Consider the following 24253-nt stretch of genomic DNA (forward strand, 5'->3'; position numbering starts at 1 on the left):
CCTCTCTAAGAAAAGCAAGCGGAGGAGTAGATTTTAATGAAGAGAAAGGAGGAGAGGTCGGCCTGGAGAGCGTAGCCTGCTACTCCTCACTGGGGCAAGGGGAAGTGGAAGATACAGTGAGAGTTAGGTGGTAGGTGATTATGACATGGTACAATGAGCGACTGTATACACGTTGTCCAATACGCGGATGTGTGCTCTAGACACAATACACGCAGCAGTGATCTTGTCCACTCAAAACGTTATCACGCAAACACATCTCACACTCTTCACAAGTCCTAGAGACGACCGTCTAAGCCAGTCACACACAGAAAGTTCAAGAGTGATTTTATGGCGCGTTGGGCATGGTCCACTGTTCTCCACGCGCCTAAAATGTTTTCTTCCGGAAAGGGGCGGCAGTTCAAACAGTCAACAGTACACTTAAGTGTCCTTCGCTCGGCCGCATACTGAGGGCACACGCAGAGTATGTGGTCTATTGTCTTGGTAGTGTGACAGACGCTACAGTCAGCGTCCCGTTCTCATCCAGTATTGTGAAGGTATGGGCGAGTGTACGCCACACCGAGCCGTAATCGATGGATGAGTGTTTCCTGGCCTCTCCGTAGTCAAAGTGGAAGCCAGAATCGCAAACCAGCCTCAAGTCCATGCAGGCGCTCTTGCCAATGTTCGGGGCTGTCCCATTGTCGCGCCTTAGAGGTTTTGATGGAGTTATGGAACAAGGCGTTGATGTCATACCGGGAAAAAAGAAGTTTCTTAATGTTCCGATCAGTGTACGCCATTTTTGCCTCCCCGTCAGCCTGTTCATTTCCAGCTATTTCACAATGGCTAGGAATCCACAGCAGCGCTGCAGCAAGCAGAACCATGATGTCATAAACTAGAGGACTATATTCGTGTCTGTGGTTCATATAATTGCTTATGAGCTGCCGCGCCGGTTTTAAGTCACAGAACACTGTCCATTTAGCGAGGCTTTGTTGTAGTATGCCGCAGATTGCTTCTCGCACGCCGGTCAACTCAGCTGCTGTAGACGACGTTTTGTGCCCTATCTTGAACTGTTGCTTGATCCCCATTCCAGGTACAGCGTGAGCTGCCGCGGAAGAGGTCTGTGTTACAGAACCATCTGCAAAAACATGTTCGGTATATCCGTACATGTAAGCAATGTAGGATAACGCGAAATGCTTGAGACCAGCAAGCGGGATTTTCGACTTTTTCGTTATTTCGGGGATTGAGAATGTCACCGTCGGCTTGGCCATCGTCCAGCGTGGAACTTCTGGTATGTCATGTGGTGCGAAGTCCGACAGCAGTAGATCTTGTTGCGAACACACAGCTTCGGAGTAGGCGGCGTCAGGCCGTATGCTTGTGACGTTTGTGAGTGGATGATTTCTATATACCTAGTCGGTAGCCTTAGATGCACTCGCACTGGCTCATGTTGCAGATAAACTCGAGCTGGGCACGCGCGTGCACCTGCAATAGTGCTCCATGTAGAAGCACATCGTGGTAATCCTAGGCAAATTCTTAGTGCGCAAGCCTGATCACCTTCAAGTGTTCGCATCTGCATACGCACTGCGAAAGTTACAAGTGCGTGCCATTGTTTGACGAGATAAATATATATTAGGTAGAAGCAGGGGCACTTTGGCAAGTGAGCTCTTGGACGATTTCTTTATCAAGTAGATGGGTGGCTTTTGCGTTAGTGACACATGTGTCGACTACAGGAAGAGAAACGCTAGATTACTGGAAAATCTACATTGAAAAGTTTTTTGTTTTTAAGTCGGATAAAGAACTGGCCTAGCTTTTTTTTCCTTTTCTTTTTTTAAGCACTCGTGGTGGCATTTATTTCCGCTCATGTGCAGACCATCAACTTTCATTTCACCTTTCTGATATGCATCATGCAGTTGTTTTCATGCATCAGCAGTCATGATATGCATCATTAAGCTGTTTAAGGCCAGAAGCACTTAGTTTAGGCAAATTCATAAAGCGCTCATCATGTCCATGCTAGTTTAACGGCCATACTTGGAGCTCATGTAGAAGCTAGCACCTGAGTTCCCTCCAGTCATTTTTGTAGGAAGCTATGGGTACATCGGTCGCGTGCCACCTTACAGTTCCTACATAGCTTTCACCGCAAGCGACGTGTCGACTGCAGTTTGATATTGTGCCTTCCACATTCACCGTCATGGTTGGGAAGGGCGACGGCAAGTTCACACATACGCATACATAAGCACTGTTGTGTCATCACCCCTTAGATAGAACGTGTAGTGGCGCTCTGACGTCACTGAAGTCTAGAATTGTTGTATCTGAGATAGAACGCACGTGCCTGCGTGTGTGTGTGTGTCTGTGATGTCACTGATTAGTAGCTCTGTATAGCTACATAAGACGGCCACGTAAGTGCCTTGTGTTCTTTCCCGTTGTATTGCAAGTGGCAATAAACACGTGTTCTGGCAAGTAGGCTACTGCGTACTTGAAGACACAACAGTGGCGACGAGGGTGGGATACGAATAGCGGACGATAGCCACGGCTGAAGTGCTGGTTGCGGCTCCAGCTGTTTGGGAACAGCAGGCGTCTAGGCGGACTACCACAGCATGGCTTCCTTCGGCCGCTTCGAGTCGTTCACGGAGGAGGGAGACGAAGACTTCGAATCTTACGTGGAACGCTTTGAACACTACATCCGGGCCACCCAGGTCAGCGACGACTTGAAGGTATCCGCTTTTGTGACTGCCATTGGAAAACAGGCCTACCGCACGTTGAAGAATTTGTTGGCCCCAGTGAAGCCCGAAGCCAAAACCTACGACGAACTGGTCAGGGCTCTAAAAGGGCACTATTCACCGAAGCCCTTGGTGTTAGCAGAAAGATTCCGGTTCAACCGTCGGTCGCAGCAAGAAAACGAATCAGTTGCTATGTTTGCATTGGAACTAAAAAGGTTGGCTGCATCCTGTGAGTTTGGCCAATTCCTGGATGACGCTTTGCGGGATCGGTTCGTGGCCGGACTGAGAAACGAAGCAACACAAGCCGAGCTTCTCAAGAAGAGTACCCTGACGTTCCAAGCTGCTTATGACCTTGCCAAAAGTGGAGAACTCGCTCGCACCGAAACAAGGAAGATTCACCCTAAAGACCTCGGCAAGGTGAACCTGGTCCAGCAACCCCAACAAAGAAAACCAGAGGCCACCGCATGGAGAAGGGCAGCGAGCAAGAACACGGAGCGGCAAGCCGGATCAACGGAGTGTTTCCGTTGCGGATCGGCGCATGCCGCCGCAACCTGCCCCTTTCGCAAATATCGATGCCGTGCCTGCAAAAAGGTGGGACACCTCGCAAGGGTCTGCAGAACGACGCCCCGTTCGGTACACGTCCTTGAAGAGAGCACTGGTTTAGAAGGCTCCGGTGACTCGGACGGTATAAGTAGTGAGGACGATATTTTGCTTAGCCATATTTTTTCATGTCAGAGTAATGACGGTAGCTACATTGTGAAAGTTAAGGTGGCAGGTAGGAATGTCAAAATGCAAGTTGACACAGGAGCATCTGTGTCTATCGTGCCAGAAAAGATGTACCGGCAATATTGGTCTGACTTACCTCTAGAAAGTTGTAGTTGACGGCTAAAAACGTACGGAGGTGTCCCGCTGGCAATTACAGGCAAGTTGACGGTGCACGTAGAGCACAATGGCCAAACCGCGACCTTGCCTTTAATTGTAGTCCGAACACCACAAATATGTGACACTTGGTTGTTGGGTCGTAATTGGCTAGAGGCGTTGAAGTTGGATTGGACGAGCGTGTGTAATATCGGTCTTGATAAATCGGCCGCAGTCATCGAAAAATTTTCGGAAGTGTTTGAGCCGGCACTAGGACTGATAGCTGACGCATCGGTGAACCTAGTGTTCAAAGACGGCAGTACACCTGTTTTCTGTAAGCATCGACCTGTGCCATTTGCACTCAGGGACGCCGTAGCACAGGAATTGCATTCACTAGTGGAATCGGGAGTATTGGTGCCTGTACAGCAAAGTGATTGGGCTACGCCGCTAGTAGTCGTACCCAAGGCTAACAACAAAGTTCGCATATGCGGAGACTACAAAGTGACTGTAAACCGTTGTCTGAGAACCGATTATTACCCTTTGCCAACGTTGGAAGATATTTTTGTCGCGTTGCATGGATGCAAATGTTTTACTGTCCTTGACCTTTCTACAGCTTACCAACAGTTGCATCTGCACCCTGATTCGCAACCTTTGGTCACTGTGAACACACACCTAGGCCTTTTTTCGATACACTCGTATGCCGTACGGAATAACAAGTGCTCCATCTATTTTCCAGCCTTGATGGATGACATGTTAAAGGGTTTAGACAGAGTGTCATGTTATCTTGATGATGTATTAATAGCAGGAGAAACAATGGATGAATGCTATAATAAGGTCGAGGCTGTGCTGACACAGTTCAAGGAACGGGGTGTGAAATTGCGGAAAGAGAAATGCAAGTTTTTTGAGAAGGCTGTGACCTATTTGGGTCACGTGATTGATGACAGAGGAATCCGTCCTTCAGAAGACAAGGTGCGCGCTATCAAAAAAGCACCAACGCCAAAAAACAAGAACGAGCTACGCGCCTACTTAGGCTTGTTAAATTTCTATGGGAAATTTTTGCCGAACATGTCAGCACAGCTTAAACCATTATATGACTTGCTAGCTGAGAATGTTCAGTGGAAATGGACGACTTCCGCAGAAAAAACCTTCAAAGCATCCAAGGGCTGGCTGCTGAGTGCGTGCGTACTCACCTACTATGACCCTTCAAAGGAGCTAGGGCTGGTTTGCGACGCGTCTTCGTATAGTTTAGGCGCAGTCCTTTTTCACAAGGAAGGATCTGAAGAAAGACCAATCGCTTTTGCGTCTAAGACTCTGACTAAAACGGAGCAGGCGTACGCCCATATCGAAAAAGAAGCCCTGGCTGTCGTGTACGGGCTAAAGAAGTTTCATAAGTACCTTTTCGGGCAGAAATTTGTGATATACTCCGACCATCAACCCTTAGTGGGGCTATTAGGACACGATAAGCCAATTCCTGCTATGTCGGCGGCACGCGTGCAGCGTTGGGCCTTACAGATTGCTGCTTATGACTACAAATGGGTTTATCGCAAATCACGGGATATCGGCAACGCTGACGCACTTTCACGCCTGCCGCTTCAGAACACAGGTGACGTGTACACAGATGACGTGTACATAGGTTTTTCTATGCTGGACGAGCTCCCACTCTCGGCAGAAGACATTAGAGGGGAAACAAGCAAAGACAAGCTGTTATCAAAGGTCTTGTTTTACACGCAGGTCGGCTGGCCTTCAAAGGTGTCTGATGACGCTTTGGCACCATATTTTGTGCGATGAAGTGAGCTCTCTGTTGACAGAGAATGCGTGACGTGGGGAAATCGGGTGATAGTGCCAATGTCTCTTCGCGGAAAAGTGCTATCGCTGTTGCACGAAGGCCATCCTGGAATGGCACGTATGAAAATGCTGTCTAGAGGCCACGTGTGGTGGCCCCGCCTTACGCAAGACGTTGAACAAACAGTGAAAGAATGTCACATGCCAGTTGACCCAAAATGTGGCACCCAAGGTTCCTGTAATGTCATGGGGAGTGTCTAGGAGCCGGTGGGAGCGTGTGCACTTGGATTTTGCTCATCGTGATCAGCATTGGTTTCTCGTGCTAGTTGACTCCTATTCAAAGTGGGTTGAAGTGTTTGTCATGAAGTCAACTAGTAGTGAAAAGACAATAGAGAAACTGCGCACAGTATTTGCCGCGTATGGGTTACCGGAAGAAGTGGTAACAGACAATGGCCCACAGTTTACATCGGCCCTTTTCGAGACATTCATGAGATGGAATGGCATTCGGCACACTAAATCGCCTCCTTATCACCCGGCACCAAATGGCTGCGCGGAGCGTTGTGTACAGACTTTAAAAAACATCTTTTTAAGCAGGTCATGGACGAACAAAGAAATGGGCAGATGAAGTCTCTCCTGCACCGGATCGACCAGTTCCTATTCAATTATAGGAACACGCCAACGGGGGTCACTGAAGACACACCGGCTCAGCTATTCTTATCGTGGAAACCGAGGACAAGGTTGAGCCTTCTCCATCCGGATATCGAGCAAAGGATGAAAGAAAAACTTGAGCGAACAAAGCAGTCGGCAAATCAGCGACGAGGTGCGTGGAGGGACTTCGAAGAAGGCGAAGGTGTCCTTGTACAGGGTCTACGCCCCGGGGAAGGGGAGTGGTTGAGCGGCAAGGTAAACAAACGTGTGAGTTCAAGCACTTATGTGGTCGGGATAGGGAACGAAGAGCGGTACGTTCACGTTGATAATCTGCGACCGCGAACATTCCAGGAGTGCTTCCCGCAATCGGTTCATGCGCCATCCCCAAACCTCGAACCGCCAGCATGCAGCCAAGACATTGTGTCTCGTACGTCGCAAGGTGCACACCCTGTAAACGATAGCGGTGCGCGAGAGACGGTTCATGCGCCGTCTCCAAACACCGAACCGCCAGCCGGTAGCCAAGACATTGTGTCTCGCAGGTCTTTAGGGGCACACCCTGTAAACGACGACGGGGAGCGAAAGGCGCCTGACACCGGTCAAGTAGGTGAACAGGCAGTAGCTACCAACAAAGAACATGCCACCCCTCCGGACCCATCGTCTGCAGGCAGGGAGTTCAGCGGTAGCGCATCGCCATCTTCCCAACCGGAGCTTCGACGCAGCACCCGGCAAAGACGGCCGCCCGACCGCTACTAAGAACACTTGGGGTGGAAGGGAGTGTTGTGTCATCACCCCTTAGATAGAACGTGTAGTGGCGCTCTGACGTCACTGAAGTCTAGAATTGTTGTATCTGAGATAGAACGCACGTGCCTGCGTGTGTGTGTGTCTGTGATGTCACTGATTAGTAGCTCTGTATAGCTATATAAGACGGCCACGTAAGTGCCTTGTGTTCTTTTTCGTTGTATTGCAAGTGGCAATAAACATGTGTTCTGGCAAGTAGGCTACTGCGTACTTGAAGACACAACAAGCACCTCTTCGAAAGTGGAATCGAGGACAAACTGCGAGTAATTCACGGCCGAACACGCTGTAGCGGGACTACGCAGGCTTCAGTTTCTTGGAGAAAAAGGCAAGTGGATGCCACGCATTGTCGATGAATTGCTGCAGAACGGCACCAACAGCACCAAGCTATACCGGCCGCATCTCAGTTGACAAGCAAAGCTTGCGTTTGTGGCGACGAGCGACCACGTAGACCAGTAAAGTCTCAGGGCTCTCGCGGGAGAGGAAAAACCGACAACCGATCACTTAGCGTAGCATTTTTTAATCTGTCTCGGAACGCTAGCCCGTGCATGTGCGTGCCAGCCGCTCATGCCTCGCGCAGGCGCGAGCGTCTACGTAATTATCATGCGACGCCGATGCTGCTGCCGCTACAGAGGGCTCCCCCCCCCCCCCTAGAGAGGAGGAAAGTTCGACGAACGATGAAAAGTCCACGTGACGCGGCGTGTCTTGGCGCTGGTCTTGTGTGTCACGGACGGAAGGCGGCGTCGATGGATGCAGCAGGGTTGCGTCGCACATTGGAGGGGCCGATGACGTGGGTGCTTTAATGTAGGCTGGTTTGAGACTGTTCCAGGGCAATTGTGTCCGATCAGGCCGTTAAAGTTCACGACAAAAGTCGTCGGACGACGCTCGAGAACACAATATGGCCCGGAGTAGTGCGGCTGCAAAGGCTTCCGCACGGCACAGTTACGCACGAAACGTGGCTAGCAGAAGTGAGTGCGGGAGAAACGTACGAAGACCTTGCTTCTTGCGAACGTGTAGGCACGGGGCGCATCTGGCTGAAAAAAGCTTGCAGTTGGGCAACGTAGTCGGCAGGTGATGGTATAGTTGTTTTGCGGGTGGCGACAAAGAAATCGCATGGAATGCACGAGTGCCGTAGACGAGCTCAGCACAGGAGCAACCTAGGTCGCTCTTAAGTGCGGCTCTGATGCCAAGTAAAACGAGAGGCAAATGGAGAACCCACTTCTCCGGCGATTCATGCGCCATAAGGGATGCCCTGAGATGCCGATGAAAACGTTCAACAAGTCCATTGGACTGCGGGTGGTAAGCAGTCGTGCGAAAACGTGTCGTTCCGAGTAGTTTGAGTAGCTCGTTGAAGAGTGCCGAGTCAAACTGCCGACCGCGATCGGTGACTATTGCGGATGGGCATCCGAACCTTGCAATCCATGTAGACACGAACGCTGCTGCAACAGTGGGCGCTGAGATGCCAGATATAGGTGTAGCTTCGGGCCACCGTGTATAGCGGTCGATGCATGCCAGCAGGTAGCAGTAACCTTTCGAAGGTGCGCGAGGGCCGACGAGGTCCGGATGCACGGTGTCAAAACGAGCATCCGGTGGAAGAAAAGACTTCGCAGGCGGAATGGGGTGACGCTGGATCTTGGAGCGTTGACACGACAAACAGCAGCTAACCCAATCGCGAACTTGCGCGTTTAGCCGAGGCCAAACGAAACGACTGGAGAGGAGCTTCTGTGTCGCGCGTATGCCAGGATGCGACAGGTTGTGCACTGTTTCGAATAGACGTCTGCGAAGGGATGCCGAAATGTATGGTTTAGGTGTGTTGGTAGAAGTGTCGCAGACGACGTACGTACCATCTGGAGTCACAACGACGTCCTCCAATTGCAGGGACGTTGACGAATTCTGGAGTGTACGAAGTTCGGTGTCGTCACTGGCGAGTAAGTCGACATCGATGATGAAAGGCTCCGACGTCAACGTCGAAACGGCATTGACACGACTCAGAACGTCGGCTGGAACGTTGTCGGTGCCCTTGATGTGGCGGAACGTTGTTGTAAACTCAGAGATGTAGGAAAGGTGTCGACTCTCGCGGGGCGAGTAACAGGACGCCGAACGGTTCATTGCGTGCACAACGGGCTTGTGGTAGCTGTCAAGACAGTAAATGCACGGCTTTCGAGGAAATGGTAAAAATGTTTGATAGGCAGGTAAACTGCGAGTAATTCACGGCCGAACACGCTGTAGCGGGACTGTGCAGGCTTCAGTTTCTTGGAGAAAAAGGCAAGTGGATGCCACGCATTGTCGATGAATTGCTGCAGAACGGCACCAACGGCGGTGTTTGAAGCGTCGGTCACGATGGCAGTGAGCGCGTCTGGCTTTGGGTGTCTAAGCAGCGTGGCGTCGGCGAGGGCATACTTGTGAAAGCGTCGGTGGCCTCTTCATTCCACTAAAGCACTTTACGTTACGTCTGTTACGTTACGTTTGTTACGTTAATTACGTTTGTTGACCAGCATAGCGTCTAGCGGAGCCATAAGTCGTGCACAATCGGGGATGAATCGGCGGTAGAAATTGACGAATCCTAGAAATTGGCGAAGCTTCGTGAGTGTAGTAGGTCGGGGAAGGTCTTCAATGACGCGAATCTTGGACGGCAGTGGTCTAATGCCGTTAGCGTCGACGATATGACCGAGGAACTCGAGTTCCGGTTGACCGAATTCGCTCTTGGCGGCGTTGACGACAATTCCGCTACTGGCAAGCCGTGAAAACAACAACCACACGTGGTGAAGATGTTCTTCTGCGGAAGAGCTTGCGACGAGAAGGTCGTCAATGTATGCAAAAACGAAAGGCAGGCCTCGGGTGACGGAATCGATGAAACGCTGAAAGGATTGGCCCGCGTTCCGTAAGCCGAAAGTCATGCGGAAAGAGAGAGAGAGAAACGAGAAGGGAAAGGTAGGGAGGTTAACCAAGGACGTGCCCGGTTGGTCATGCGGAGAAATTCAAAAAGACCGAAGGGTGTGGTGATGGCAGTCTTGGGAATGTCTTCATCAGCGACCGGTAGTTGATAGGCGCGAACGAGACCGATCTTCGAAAAGATCGTCACACCCTGCAAGGCTACCGTGAAGTCCTGAATGTTCGCGGGAGGATAGCGATCAGGAACTGTAACGTTGTTTAGTGCCCGGTAATCAACGCATGGGCGCCAGTCTCCCGTCTTCTTAGGCACCATGTGAAGTGGTGATGCCCAATTACTGGAGTAAGGGCGGATGATGCCAAGTTTCAGCATGTGTTCGAACTCCGCGCGAGCGATCTTCAGCTTCTCCGGGGACAAACGCCGGGGTCAGAAATAGACTGGTGGGCCGGATGTAACGATGTGATGGCACACGTCATGTTGCACCGCTTGCGTCCAGTCCGGCAGGCTCGTCAAGGTGGGAAACTCGTGTAGGAGCACGGCGAAAGGTTCGTCCAACATGGCAGAAATAGGCGCGATCAGCGATGTTGACGATGAGACGCCGGGAACGAATAGCTGGGTCACGGAGTCGATGAGACGGCGTCGTTGAACGTCGACAAGGAGTCCGTAGTTGTGCAAGACGTCTGCTCCAATGACTGCACGACGGACGTCTGCAACCAGGAAAATTCAGCGGAACGCTCGTCAAAGGCCAAGGTTTAGCATGACGGAGCGTGACGAGAAATCTGGAATCCTGGTCCCGTTGACGGCTTGTAAAAACGACACAGGTGTCGCTTTTTGGTCGGAGTGGTGAATGGGAAGAATGTTGACGTCAGCTCCTGTGTCGACTAAGAACTGTTGTCCCGTAACTCTGTCCGTCACGTAGAAAAGGCGACTTGTGTGTTGGGCCGGACCACTCGTCGCCGTTAGAGGTCGCGGCCAGCCTGTTTCCCTGCCAAGCACAGGGACGCCGACAGTGACGAGCGTCGTTTCCAAAACGGCGGTGGTATAGTAGCAAACGCCAGACGTTGTAGTTGATGTTACATCGCGGGTGCCCGTGCGTCTTGATTTGCTGGAACTACCGCTGCGTTGGCGTCGAGATGACGTGTGGCAATGTTCCGCTCCATAGATGATGCGTTCCAGGCGCTCACACAAGGAGTCGAGCGCAGATTGCGCTGCTGAAGAGCAGGGAAGGGTTTGCAGGGCGGTTGTACTGTCACCCGGAGAAGATGTCGTGGCTACGGTGGTTGGGGTGGCTACTTCAATGACTTTTTCGGCCAAAGCGGCAAGTCCGGTAAGATCCGTGGTAGAGGCTATCGCCAGGACCATCTGCACGTTAGCCGGGAGTCGTTGCAAAAACAATTCGCGCAACAGCGCGTCGTCAGTGGATCTGGCGTTGTCTCCGAGCAGTTGCCTCATTCGGCGAAAAAGTTGACTAGGGCGTTGGTCGCCGAGTTCTTCAGCGGACAGAAGCTGCTCGATGCGAGAACGCTGTGAAGCTGCTGTGCGCTGTAGCAGGGCTGCCTTGATATCGTCATAGGCGGCGGTAGACAATGGGCCGGGCGTTCAACAAATCTGCTACTTCGTCAATGGCGGCGGGCGAGAGCGCTGCAACGGTGTAATGAAACTTTGAGGCTTGAGAGCGGATACCAGCGACTTGAAATTGCGATTCGGCCTGAAACCACGCCGAGGGATGCTGGCCCCAGTACTGCGGGAGGCGGACGGCGATGGCCGAACAGGAGGGCTCACCCCGTTCGTCGGAAGGGTTCTGGCCTTGAGCTCTCGTGGCGTTGGTCTGGTCCATGGTCGTCTCTACCACAGGAGCGTATGGCAGTATCACGTACGAGGTCACCAAACTGTGGCGACGAGCGACCACGTAGACCAGTAACGTCTCAGGGCTCTCGCGGGAGAGTAAAAACCGACAACCGATCACTTAGCGTAACATTTTTTAATCTGTCTCGGAACGCTAGCCCGTGCAGGTGCGTGCCAGCCGCTCATGCCTCGTGCAGGCGCGAGCGTCTACGTAGTTATCATGCGACTCCGATGCTGCAGCCACTACACGTTAGTTCTTCGATGTACATCAGCCATCTCTTATTAAGAAAAACTGTGGGTTCGACAGCCTCAATTTGAGAGCAGTACTATAATACAGGCGCAACTGTAAATAAACATATGAGCAAATAAAGGTCGCTCGACCGCTAAGGCACTCGGAAATGAACCGCAATGAACGATTTCGCAGCAACGCTCAAAGTACAGCAAAGCTCGGCGCAAGTGAAAGGAAGCAGTTATCTACGATGCCTTCAGCTGGACGATGGCATCGCATTGCACGTATTACACTGCTTAAACGTATATTTGAATTTTTTTAATGTCCTCCGCAAATGACTTTCAGGACTGCATTTCTGGGGAGCCTGGCGCAGATCTGCTTTTCGAAGATGTTGCTGTGGCGTTCCCCGTGCCAATACGCGCAGGCGTTGTCTTTGTTGCCGCATGAGGACGCTGGTCTTTTCGCAGATTCTGTAGGCGCCTACGCTAAACCTGCAAAAGATAAATGAATAAATGAAGAAATAAATAATAAATACGTAAAGGGGGGAAATAGCATCAACAGTCATTGCACAGAAGAATGTTCAGAACATGCATTTTTTATGTCAGTGATAAGCACGTGAGCCACGCCCAAGTGCTCAAACAGGTCTTCGCCACTCAAAAGACTAGACAAAACGAATTTTCATTGATGTGCGCTAAGGAATCGCTTTATTCCTCCCCCTCGTTCCATAACAAACAGCAAACATTTTCCTCCCTTATTTTTTTTTCTTTTCTTTTTTTAACAGCGGAGCTGTTTAAGCCGGCCGTTAGTCCGTTAGTCGTCCACAAAAAATGTGGGCTGATCCTGGCGGCAGTGGAGAAAGGGTCCAATAGCAATGGCACATAGACAGGCTCAGCTTCGCTAGTTCACAGGTAAGTCTAGCTAAGCATGGTTGGGACTATTTAAGCTTAGTCAGTCATCGATAGCCAATCGATAGCCAATCAATATCTAATCGATTATCAATCAATAATCAATAAATTCCGGAAAGTGCTGGGGATAACTTGTTAGTGCTTAGCCTAGCCCAAATACGTAGCCAATACCTTGCGATAGCCAATCGATAGCTAATCAATAGCTAATCAATAATCGATAAATACTCAATAAAGTCCAGAAAATGCTGGGGATGACTTGGTAGTGCTTAACCGAGCCCAAATACGTGGCCAATACCTTGCGATAGCCAGTCGATAGCCAATCAATAGCTAATTGATAATCGATTAATAATCAATAAATTCCGGGAAATGCTGGGGATGACTTGGTAGCGCTTAGGCTAGCCCAAAAGCAAGGACTAGCTAGGTGCCCATCAGCTCCGCTGTCTCTCTATCTCTAGTGTTCCGCCTCAAAGCGCAAGCACGGTTTTTTTTGTTGTTTTTTTTTCTTTTTTTTTCGCAGGCAATACCTATTTGAGCACCGCGAAACCACGGCGTCCATCATTTGTAGCTTCGCCACTAATTCGCATTATATCGACACAAGATTACACCAGAGCGGGAAAACAGATCAGATGGGCCAAATTTACAAAGTTTTCTGTTCGAAAGTGTATATGCCATTCGCTGCCCGCCTTCGCTAGTAATATATCCAACATCACGATTGACTGACATCTGCATTTACGAACAGTTTGAACGGTCTAAGTTTCTTTTGGGTGCATGACATGCTATGAAAGAAAAGTTATACGTTCATTTTATTTAACGAGACATATACACGCTCCATATAGGAAACGATTTTGCAACCAGCTATTTGGCTCAGAACGGAATCTTAACTTCGCGACGAAAACGAACCGAAAGCGATTCTTAGAAAAGGCACATTAACACACTGGGGGGCTCCAACCTGTCAATGTTTCCCTTCCATTTTCCCTCTTGCTTGCGCAACAGCTAGGGGCCGAATCAACGAAGCTTTTTGGTTCGCAAGAAGTGTTTATTCAATTGGCCGTCTGCCTTTAATAATACTGTATGTTTTCGATCACGACTGTCCGACGCCTGTTCTTGCGGATCGTTCTAGCGTGCACAATGCTTTGTCAATACAGGCCTTCGGTAATTTTCAATGTTCAATGTGAGACCGCTCCCCGTCCTTAGGCAAGCTCTACAATCAGTAACCTGCCACCCTCGCATGTCGGAACGAGGGGGAAGAGCGATTTTCATCACACTGTTTTTCCAGTGCCGTAAGCGCTTTCGCACGAGCATTTATTCCAATCATTTTATCACATTAGGAAGATATCTCCGAACAATTTCTGCTGAAGCGAGAGCCAAGAGGAAGAGGTGTACATGTCACGACATGAAGAAAGCGCGAGCACTTTCTTAAAGGCATGGTCTCGGCAGGTTTAGCAGCTTTTCTAGTTGCTAAAATATTCACGTACCATGTTGTCACTGAGATTAGGTGACTCGTAAGAGTAATAAGCAATGCTGCTTCGTAAATCTTGCGCGAAGTATACACCTGCCCTAAAATGTTTTCAGAATGTGGTCGTCACGCATATTAATGTTTCTTCCTTATCCATAAGCGTGCAGTCAAAAAAAAACCCAGACACCCACTATGTAGATCCACGTGCAGGCTACGCACTATACATCCTGTAACAAGAACTTTCTTTGATTTAAGAGCTGTCTAACTGCCAAAAATTGCGAATTATCTCACCAACGTTGCTACAACCTACCGGTCCATGGATGCTCGGTCCGTGCACGCACAGACAGATTGCATCAGCATGAAAATCCGTGCGCGAGCGAAACAGCACAATGTCGCTTCCACACATATTTAGTACACGCTTCTTGAGAGGAAGGTCTTCCCGAGCTTGACAAAAAACCGGTCGTCCCCCAAATTTCACTTCTGACATCTACTGCTAGCCAATTATTTAGATAGAAATGCTGCTCGTGAAGAAGTTGCGTAGCTCCGGCGCGGTGCATTGCTCCCCACTATACAGATCTCGGAGGCCCGCGAGTTTTTGTTTCGCTTGAGAGTGCCACGGCGGTGCTACACGTGATGCGGCCGAGCAGAAGGCTAGTTTTAGAGTAGGCTCCCGTTAAGCCGAATTCGAAGGGGCCGCGAAAATTTGTTCATTTTTTATCAGACGTTGGTCCTGACAAAGTTTACCCCCAAAAAATGGAAAGTGTACTATATTCCTAGTGCGCCCACATATTAACGACACAAAATAACAGCTGAAACATCGTTAGAACCACAAGGTAAATACAAAAGGAGACATTTATTCATTTGCACGATACAAGTTATTGCGTTTTGCGCTTTTAAGCAATCGAGTAAGTTTTGCTTGCTGGCGCTGTGCAAGCCTGTGCATCTGCTTTCGGTGGTTTGGTGTTGTTCAATAAATACGCTGAAGTACGCAAGGTATAGTTATCAGCTGCATCATTTGTAAATACCGCTGATTCGTACGGCTTCTGCGCAGTAATTATCAGATAACAGAGGCTCCTCCAATGCTTTCTGAATTATATCGTTTCTGTGGTGTCAGCCCTGCAGGTTCTCATTTCATCGTAGAGGCCATCATAACTGTTCATGTCCACAGAAAGACTATTTGCTCACCATGTACCTGGCAGAGTGGCCTCCTCCAAGTCAACCAATCAGGACCTTTGGTTGAGCCGAGTAGCTTGCGGCATTGGCGGCTGCGGATGTTCGGCTTAACCGCTTTCGCGGTTTGTGTTAAGCGGATTACCCCCCCCCCCCCCCTTTACCAAATGGTCGCACAATGTTCCTTATACCCGAAACTTCGGCTTGACCTAGCTACTTCTTCTTAAGGAGAGTCGTCTGCGTTTTATAGCAGCGGATGGGGAACAAGTAAATGCATGATGCAATATAGGCGAGAGAAGGCTAGTAACTGTCTAAGAGCCGCCATTTGGTAAATTCCCGCGTAGACCTGAAAGTATTTTTTATTCACTGATGTGTCGGGTGTCGGTCGTTGAAGCGAGCCTCAACCACTTGGTTTCATGCGCGACGTGTTCACATGTATTCCTAGCAAATAAGGGGGCCACTACCAACTAAAACACCTTCCGCTACGGCGATAGGCGTGAAATGGCACATACGTGAATTTTCTCGTTTTCAAGCTTTTTATTTGAGCTGAAATTTAGCTGATAACTGCATTAGATGTATCATATAACATAAATAAGCATTCGTATTGCCAAACCGATTCCAAAGAACCTTTATATTTCTCATCGTATGGAAATGAGAAGTATTCGGCATAAGATTACTCAGTTTCGCATTCCGAAAACATTTGGGGCCCCTTGCATGAGTTTGCTTACTATTTAGGGATTGTTGGTGCCCGAAAACAGAAAAAAAAGAATGCCTCAACTCGATGGCTTCATAAGAGACTCAAATTTAGGGATGTTCGATAGGGAAATGTTCGCACCGAACCGAATAGTAATATTTCAGAAAGACGACCTCAAACAAGTTATTCTTTTTTTCATCATGCCTTTCGCTCACAGTTCGGAATTAGGCACCGGAATGTCTGCACTACGAGTCGTATACGAACAGTATACCATTACTGACCACACAGTAATTGCGTGCATGAGCTTCGTGCATAACTACGACTTGCTATTCATTCTCACTTCGAAAATCATTTTTCAATGTTTTAAAAGCTTTTCATCTTTTTGAATTTTTTAAATCACATGGAGCATATACATATATAGCGCGTTTCAGATGGACTACCTGAAGAGGTGGACGTTACTTTCACGACAAACCACAATGTCCAGGTGGCTCATTGAAGAATATTCACTAAACATTAAACTTTGAATATTGACTCTAGCGCACATGTCCCAATTGCAATATTGAAGCCGAGCAGTATAGTTAAGTCATGTTTATTTAGCATAAATCACAAAACTTGCACCACTTTCGAGATATCCAACCTTAAAGCGTGCCGCAAGATTCACTGGCGTTACACTGAACATTTTATCAAAAGCACGCGCAAAGCAGTTCGGGTTAATCGTAACTAGAACGCCAGTGCGTTTTGTAGTACATTTTGGGGACGCGCCTGTCTCGAAAATGGCCCTATTACGATTTCTGCTAAACAGACTTGGCTTCACCACAGTTCGGCTTCAATTTCAGAATTGGAGAATGGGTCCTAAAGTGACTAATTAAGGAAATTACTTCGTGAATGTTTTCATTGGCCACTTGGACATTGTGATTTGTCGCACAAATATAGTGTGCCTCTTCGGGGCTATCCACCTGAGCAGACCAAATAAAGTGATTTGTCACACGCGATATTTCTTTTTAATCGACTTGAACTACAAAACAAAAAACACACACACGGATAGTATGTGCTTTCTGACGTCACATTCTATAATTACGAGGCAGTGATTACACGTTCATGGCCAATGCTGGTGGACTAAGTCCCATTACGACGCCATATCAGCGGATACGACACGATTACTGCTTACCCACAGATTAGTTTCCGGTGACGAGGGCAAGGAGGGCTTTCCGGTAGTCACCCGAGGTGTCACTCTGGGATCAAAATAGCAACAGACACTGAATACGAGCTAGTTGGAACCTAATTCGTGTGCCCTCAAGCGCCGCTAAGATTTTCCGACAAGGAAGGAGACGGGCAGACAAAAGTGATTCTAACGACTAATATTTATTGGATGATGTGAGGTTAAATATAAGGGTATGGAAAGGCGGAAATACAAGACCATGGGTGAACATGACACAAAGAAACTGGACAAGACGAAGAATGCTAACAAATCGCACTTCACCACCGAGCGCATCCGGAATACACGTAGCCAAGGCGCGCATCGTGTATTGAAGTTTCATTTAGCCCATATATTCACCAGGTGCGAACTAGATGACTCAGAGTCAAACGTTGGCAACGTTTATTCCGTATACGGCTGGTTGTTTAGCTTTCTTTTTCTTTTATATGTACAGCATCCTTCATATTGCCTTGTTTCTTCGCGTGTAATGTTCACCCGTGGTCTTGTATCTCCCTCGTATCCTTACATTTAACGTGACATCGAACACAATCATTTGTGAGAAGTTTTTCCGCCTGTCCGTCCCACTTTTTTTTTTTTTTTTTTGTCAAGGAAGTTCCTTGGCAGCGTTCGGAGATACACCGAGATATTTAGCAAGCAAGTTACATTTGCGAATGTCCGACTGAAAGACGATTTGCGCGAGACGGACAGTGCCCAGCGGATTATTCAGTTTCCTCTGCCGAAATGACCGAACTGCGGAGTAAAAGGAAGCCATTGAAACCCGTAGTTGTTGGCACGACAATGTTGAACTGAAGATGACTTTTGGTGAGCAGTTGGTTGTAATAACGACTGTTCTCTTTCAAACTTTACATTTATCGAACTTCTTAGGTGGCGTTGGGAGGTAAAAAAAAAATCTGCTATCCTTTTTGAGTGCATAATCGAACGCAAGCTTTTCCTTTTTACTCGAACCGGTCCCGAGTTTGTGATTGTTCCCGGTGACTTTAATATTTTAAAAATCCTATAAAAACAGCACTCGTCATTTTTATGCTTGCTATACCCCCCTCCATTTACTTACAAAGATATTGCATAACATGCTTTAAATTTCAGGAAGATGGCGCATAAAAACAATTGAATTTTTTAAAGCACACGGGCCATGTTATCTGGAACTGCCGGCCACTGTGCCAGCGCTCTATTCCATCAGATCGACAAGGCAAGAAGTGAACTTTTCGAGAGGCATAGTTGAAGGAATAGAACTGAAATATAACCGTTACGTTAATTCCGGGAGAGGCTTGCTGGTTATTTGCGCCGATAATGGGCAGACGCTATATGTATAATAGTCATTCGAAACGGACCAGAGCGTTACAGCTGCGTTTTTCATCGCCGCGTAGCGCGCTGCCTATATCGATTGTGATAAGAATTCGTGGGTCGAATTAACGAACGCTGTGGACCAATGATAAGCTTTCCTTACAAAAGAAAACTTTCTCATTGGTCCGCAGCCTTCGCCAATACGCTAGCTGTCGATGGAGGCGAAATACAAGAACGTTCGCGTACTTCAAGTTAAGCGCACGTTAAGGAACCCCAGGGGATCAAACTTAACCGGATTACTACACTAACCGGCGTGCCTCATAACAGATTGTCGTTTTGCCACATAAAAACCCGCAATTTTTTTTTTAATTTCATTGCGTTCTTTACAGCGAACATCCCTATGCATTGTTACGCTGTCACATTTGGAGCATATGTTTGAGCAAAGCTGTAGGAACCATGAAACCTTGCTACCGTATGTGCACGATTCTAACGCGCACCTTTTTTGAATAAAAGGTGCATTCGAATTTGCATGCGCGTTACAACCTTAACTAATTCTAATCAAAAACGAAACCTATTCTTACAAAAAAATCTATGCAAGGTAGCTAGCCACACTGCCATCGAACGAGTCGTCTGAAGAAAGCGACACTCGAAGAGGTCGCAAGGTAGGTCCATGCATGGTGCGTGGAATGCTCTACTGCAGACGCTGGTTGCGCGAGCCAGCGGCCGTGCGCGAGCGTTCAAGAAGTGTAGCATTTCTAATGCATTAGAGGGACTGAAAAGGACTTTCTGTGGTCGGTAGACAGCAAAAAAGAGGTGCCGTCGGACTCCGATATAGCTAATAGCTACCACGATCAGCTGTGTGTGTGTGTCTGTGTGCCTTTGTATGTTCCATAAGATCGTTTGAACACGGTATACGCGTCGACTCAGGTTTCGTTATTTGACGTGCGTGGTAGAATCGGCACCAAGTAATTTTTTTTATATTTTGGCGGTAATATAACTGCGCGTTACAATCGCTGGCGCGGTAGAATCGTGTAAATACAGTATTAGCCTATCACTCTTACGTATCAGTCTTCAGTAGTAACGCCAAAACGTTTTTCTTGTCTTTCTTTCTTTTTTCTCTTTTCTTTTAGAGACGTGATTGTGACACGACATCTGAAGTGAACAGTGTTTAGCCGTTGTCAGCACTTCTAATAATGACTGAACTACACCGTATAACTATTAGAATTTGCAGGAACTAGCTGTTTTCTTGTGCAACGCTTCCGGTTGATTCCATAGAAAGCTGTTTTCCATTTTTCTGCGTTCTCACTAAAAAAAATACATTTTTTTTAATGAGAAGGCGTGCGTGTCTGTGTGCGTGTGTGTGTGTAGGGGGGGGGGGGGGGGGGTCGCCTGGAACACGACAATATCGCGAGGTAACAAAGCGTGTTCTGGAAGTTTCTGAGGGCCATTGTTGGCCCCGTAGAAAAACAGCAGCTTCTTCAGGTGTAGGAAGACAGGACACGTTCTAAACAACAGAATGACCATGGGACAAGGCAAGACGATTCTTCCAACGAAGGAACTGAGCCCTCCACGATTGAGCTGCACAGATTACGTGTACTACACAGATGACAGATGAGTTAGCAGCGCTGCCCTACACAGCACTCGCACCTGTATGAAACTTTCCAGTGGAGTCTTGTAGTTCCTGACGAACTCCTCCTTAATTTGGACCATGTCCACTTCACAGCGGGACACGATTATTCTAATGAGGGTCTTGTCCTTAGTTCCAGCACCCTGCAAGGCGAAAGAGAGGCGCGTACCCTCACTGTGTGAGAAGTTCATTTTACCAATAAGAGTAGGTACTTATCGCGATGCATTTGTTGGCTATAGCACTCTAGATAATACTCTCATAACTAAGTGACAAACGCATCTGCAGACAAGCCCAAATAAAGGTTGATGGGGAGGCAGCCACTGTTGCCGTCGGTATACAGCGCAGCACACACCAGGCAAAAGTTGCAAGTTGGGATCCAGTTGGTGGCATGTTGCCTTCCACATTCATAGCCGTTACTCTGTCACAAATATCAGCAAGAAGATTAAATTAATGACAGCTAAATAATGCGCTTCAATTTCCATAACCTTCTCTAGGATTCGGTGATTGCATAGGCTTCTTTCAATAGTTACAGCAGTATTGCTTCTCCCGCTACTTTAACTGATATTATTTTTCAAGTTCTTGCAGGAAAGGCGTATAGCTATTCATCATTGAGGGTTAAGAGGCAGCCCGTTTTCTTTTTTAGTAAACAAAATATTTTTTACAGCGAAGCTGTTAAGCTTGGGCTAGGTTCCCGAGGGTTGCGTCCGCGTGTAGGAAAAAACTATCATCATCAGCATTGGCTCGAGCATCGTCGTCTTCTTGAGCGCACGGCCCCTCCTCCTTCCCGGCCGGCTGAGCCCCCGCTATCTCTCTTCTCTTGCGCCAGTCGACCTTTTATGCCGCGTTCCCACCTGAATATAGTTGGGCCCAGCTGCGAGGCTAGCATGGCAAGGCTGCTGGAAGCTGCGCCCGACTAGAGTTGAGCCGCGCTGCGAGGCTAGCAAGGCTAGCCCGGCGGCGACTTTACAATTGCTAGAAGGTACAGCGGAGACTTCCGCTTAACACGTGTTGTCATGGCAATCGTGGAGCTCCTAGGTGCCTAGGGACATAATTTGACTTTTGAGGCACTGGTCTCGCTGAGCGTGGCTCTCTTATCTCCGGGACCGGGCACTTTCGTTTAGGGCGCGTTCAATGTCTGGAGGTGGCTGGCCCACGCCGACCGCACTTAGGATGATTCAAAACCATTTTTAACGTAACAATGCGCTTATAACGCGCGGTATTTAGGAATAAACGAGCGCAATGTGGTCCATTCCGGCCAGAACTAATCATCATCCTCAGCAGCAGCAGCCTATTTTTATGTCCACTGCAGGACGAAGGCCTCTCCCTGCGATCTGTAATAACTCCTGTCTTACGTTAGCTGATTCCAACTAGCGCCTGCCAGTTTCCCAATTTCATCACCCCACCTGATTTTCTGCCGTCCTCGACTGCGCTTCCCTTTCCTTGGCACCCATTTTGTAACTCTAATGGTCCACCGGTTATCCATCCTACGCATTACATGGCCTGCCCAGCTCCACTTTTCCCGCTTAATGTCAACTAGAATATCGGCTATCTCCGTTTGTTCGCTGATCCACACCGCTCTCTTCCTGTCTCTTAACGTTAGGCCTAACATTTTTCGTTCCATCGCTTTGTGCGGTCCTTAGCTTGTTCTCGAGCTTCTTTGTTAACCTCCAAGTTTCTGCCCCATATGTTAGCACCGGTAGAATGCAATATATTGTACACTTTTCTTTTCATCGACAGTGGTAAGCTCCCAGTAAGGATTTGGTAATGCCTGCCGTATGCACTCCAACCTAGTTATATTCTTCTGTAAATTTCCTTCTCATGATCAGGGTCCCCTGGGAGTAATTGACCCTAGATAAAAGCACTCCTGTACAGACTCTAGAGGCTGACTGGCGATCCTGAATTCTTGTTCTCTTGCCAAGTTGTTGAACATTATCTTTGCCTTCTGTATATTAATCTTCAGCCCCACTCTTACACCTTTTATACCGGCTCCTCCGTGCTGCAGAGTTGAACCACGTGGGGCTGGCAATCGCGGGAACGCTCCGCAGGCTTATCGTTATTCATATAAGAAACTTTCGCAAGCACTAAAAGTTCTTATATAAGAGAAAGTGCAATGAAATTTATTTCATTAATACGATAACGAAGACACCACGCAGCGATCGTCCAGACTACTTGTTTCCTACTGTACAAATGTTTTTTTTTTTTTCAAATCCACGCTGCAAACATGAATGTGATAGTACGTCAAGCAGTGCTCTCGTCGAATACTTGCAGGTATTTTGAATGGCTTACTAATTGTTTGCCAATGTGTTTGGGGATAAATATGCAACAAACTGTTGCTAGGGCCAGGCAGCTGAAAACCATAGGACGACTAATTTATCTTGTTATAACCTGCTGTCTTTTTTTTCAGTTCGCCTTTACATGTGGCGAATTGCACGCGATTCCCAAACAATAGTGACATGACGGTTCAGTTTTCGTTTCTATACACGACCTGTAAATGCGCTGACCCAGCGTTTTCCTAAAAAAAATGCCCAGGCAGCTGTGCACGTGTGAGCAGAGCAGCTGCGCGGTCGTGCACTTTTGCTCGCATCTCCGAGCATTGCCGACATTCTGACCGGTATAACGTAGCCGTTATGTGTTTGTATGAACATAACGTAGCCGTTATACCGGTCAGAATGTAGAAAAACTATCGTCTGTACCCTGCCGAGCGTTCGAAGCGCCCAAGCAGGCACTGCACAAGACCCACCAATAATGTTCGGTCAATTGTATCCTAGCAAGAAAGCTTTCGACATATACGATAGGAACACTGCAGGTGGATAGTGCCAATGTGACTGTGCCACTGTCACGTGAACAAAAATAAAGGGTTGTGACACACTTAATCAGAGCTGCGACACATCTGTGACACACCTGGAGTCAAATTTACAAAGCTCTTTGTTTGTAAGTGTTCTTTGTTCAACATCAGTAATGTGGTCATCATCAGCACTAATGTCCAGCATCAGGATTAGCTGAAGGTTTCCCCGAGGGAAAACTCTATTGTAAGAGCTTTTTGCAAATACAAGTCCTGTTCACGAGTGCGTTGGTCTTGCTCATGCTACGCTTATTGAACATCGCCTTGCATAGATGTTACAGTATGAACTTTAAAGGAGTTAAATGTTGGAAGACGAACACAGGCGCAACCCGTTGCGCCTCTGTTCACAGGTGCCGTCCCGTTGCGCGCCATTTCAAGATGGTTCTTATGTTACAGTATGAAACCGGCGTGAATTCTACAGTCACACGTAAGGCACTGCGTGATAGTGCACCGGATGGAGGACATGACGGTAAAAGCTCCGCAGAGGACACAATAAAGTCGTCCGGCGCCTACGACCCGAACGTCTTGACCTCTCTGTTTCACTGAACATCAGTACTTCCAAACGACATGAGCCCGTATTCACAAAGCTTTTTGTTCGAACGTGCTCTTTGCCATTGGATGGCTACGTTCGCTAATTTGTCCAGAATCAAGATTTGCTGGAATTTGCTCTTACAAATAATTGTAGTGTAAGAGCTTTTTTTCTTTCTTTGTGTGCGTGCGTGCGTGGGGGGGGGGGGGGGGGGAGGGATGATGATGATGATCATGATGATATATGAATTTTATTGGCGCAAGGGCCAGGGATGGCCAAAGAGCGCCAAGAAAGATAGTATGAAACAGTCTATGAAGTGGTAAATGGCACATGGTGATTGCACATGCGCTGTATAGAGGCTTAAAACATACGCTGTAAATGGCGTAAAATATATAGACACTAAAATAATGAGAATGACAAGTGATATGGGCTATGATCATAAAACATATTCTATGCCCGGGTAACACAATAAAATGTGCCAAGCCAATGGCACAGCTGCCTCACCAGAGCCCTTGAGCGCAAGGGCCCAGAGGCATGTGCCTTACAGTATACTCCTATCGCAGCGGCACCCTCTACAGAGAGGGCGTGCTACGAATCTCTTGGGCTAATAACGTGTAACACAACATCGTTTAAAAAATTAAGCACCGCTTTAGACCCGAAGAATGGTTCTGCGCCAAGAAACAGTGTGGGATGAAAGGGGATACGTTGCAGGTAAGCTTGAGGAAAATGCTTTTTTCGTTCAGGTTCTGCTTCCCGACACTCCACCAAGACGTGGAGGACGGTCAGCCTCTCGCCA

The 24253-nt window shown here is 48.1% G+C and overlaps 2 protein-coding genes across 2 annotated transcripts in view; one reads left to right on the top strand and one right to left on the bottom strand.

The window, feature by feature from the left end:
- Positions 1–2281: 2281 nt before the first annotated feature.
- On the top strand, positions 2282–5305 carry LOC119436595 (uncharacterized). Its single transcript, XM_049659020.1, has 2 exons — positions 2282–3375; positions 5280–5305. Exons 1-2 carry the CDS (start codon positions 2568–2570, stop codon positions 5303–5305), a joined length of 834 nt encoding a protein of 277 aa, XP_049514977.1. The 5' UTR covers positions 2282–2567.
- Positions 5306–12043: 6738 nt separating this feature from the next.
- LOC119436601 (annexin A4-like) overlaps positions 12044–24253 on the bottom strand; it is a 34651-nt gene continuing 22441 nt past the window's right edge. Inside the window, exons 12-14 of the mRNA XM_049659645.1 lie at positions 20107–20229; positions 17131–17194; positions 12044–12228 (exon numbers count right to left, since the gene is read on the bottom strand). Coding sequence (XP_049515602.1) covers positions 17138–17194; positions 20107–20229 — 180 coding nt within the window. The 3' untranslated portion in view covers positions 12044–12228; positions 17131–17137. The remainder of the gene's footprint in view (positions 12229–17130; positions 17195–20106; positions 20230–24253) is intronic.

Source organism: Dermacentor silvarum, chromosome 1 (assembly GCF_013339745.2).
Source record: "Dermacentor silvarum isolate Dsil-2018 chromosome 1, BIME_Dsil_1.4, whole genome shotgun sequence".
In the NCBI taxonomy this organism is placed as follows: Eukaryota; Metazoa; Arthropoda; class Arachnida; order Ixodida; family Ixodidae; genus Dermacentor; species Dermacentor silvarum.

Coding starts and splice junctions, on each gene's coding strand:
- LOC119436595 (XM_049659020.1), top strand. CDS start 2,568: ATGGCTTCCTTCGGCCGCTTCGAGTCGTTCACGGAGGAGGGAGACGAA. Junction 3,376..5,279: donor AGGCTCCGGTGACTCGGACG/GTATAAGTAGTG, acceptor TTTTACACGCAG/GTCGGCTGGCCTTCAAAGGT.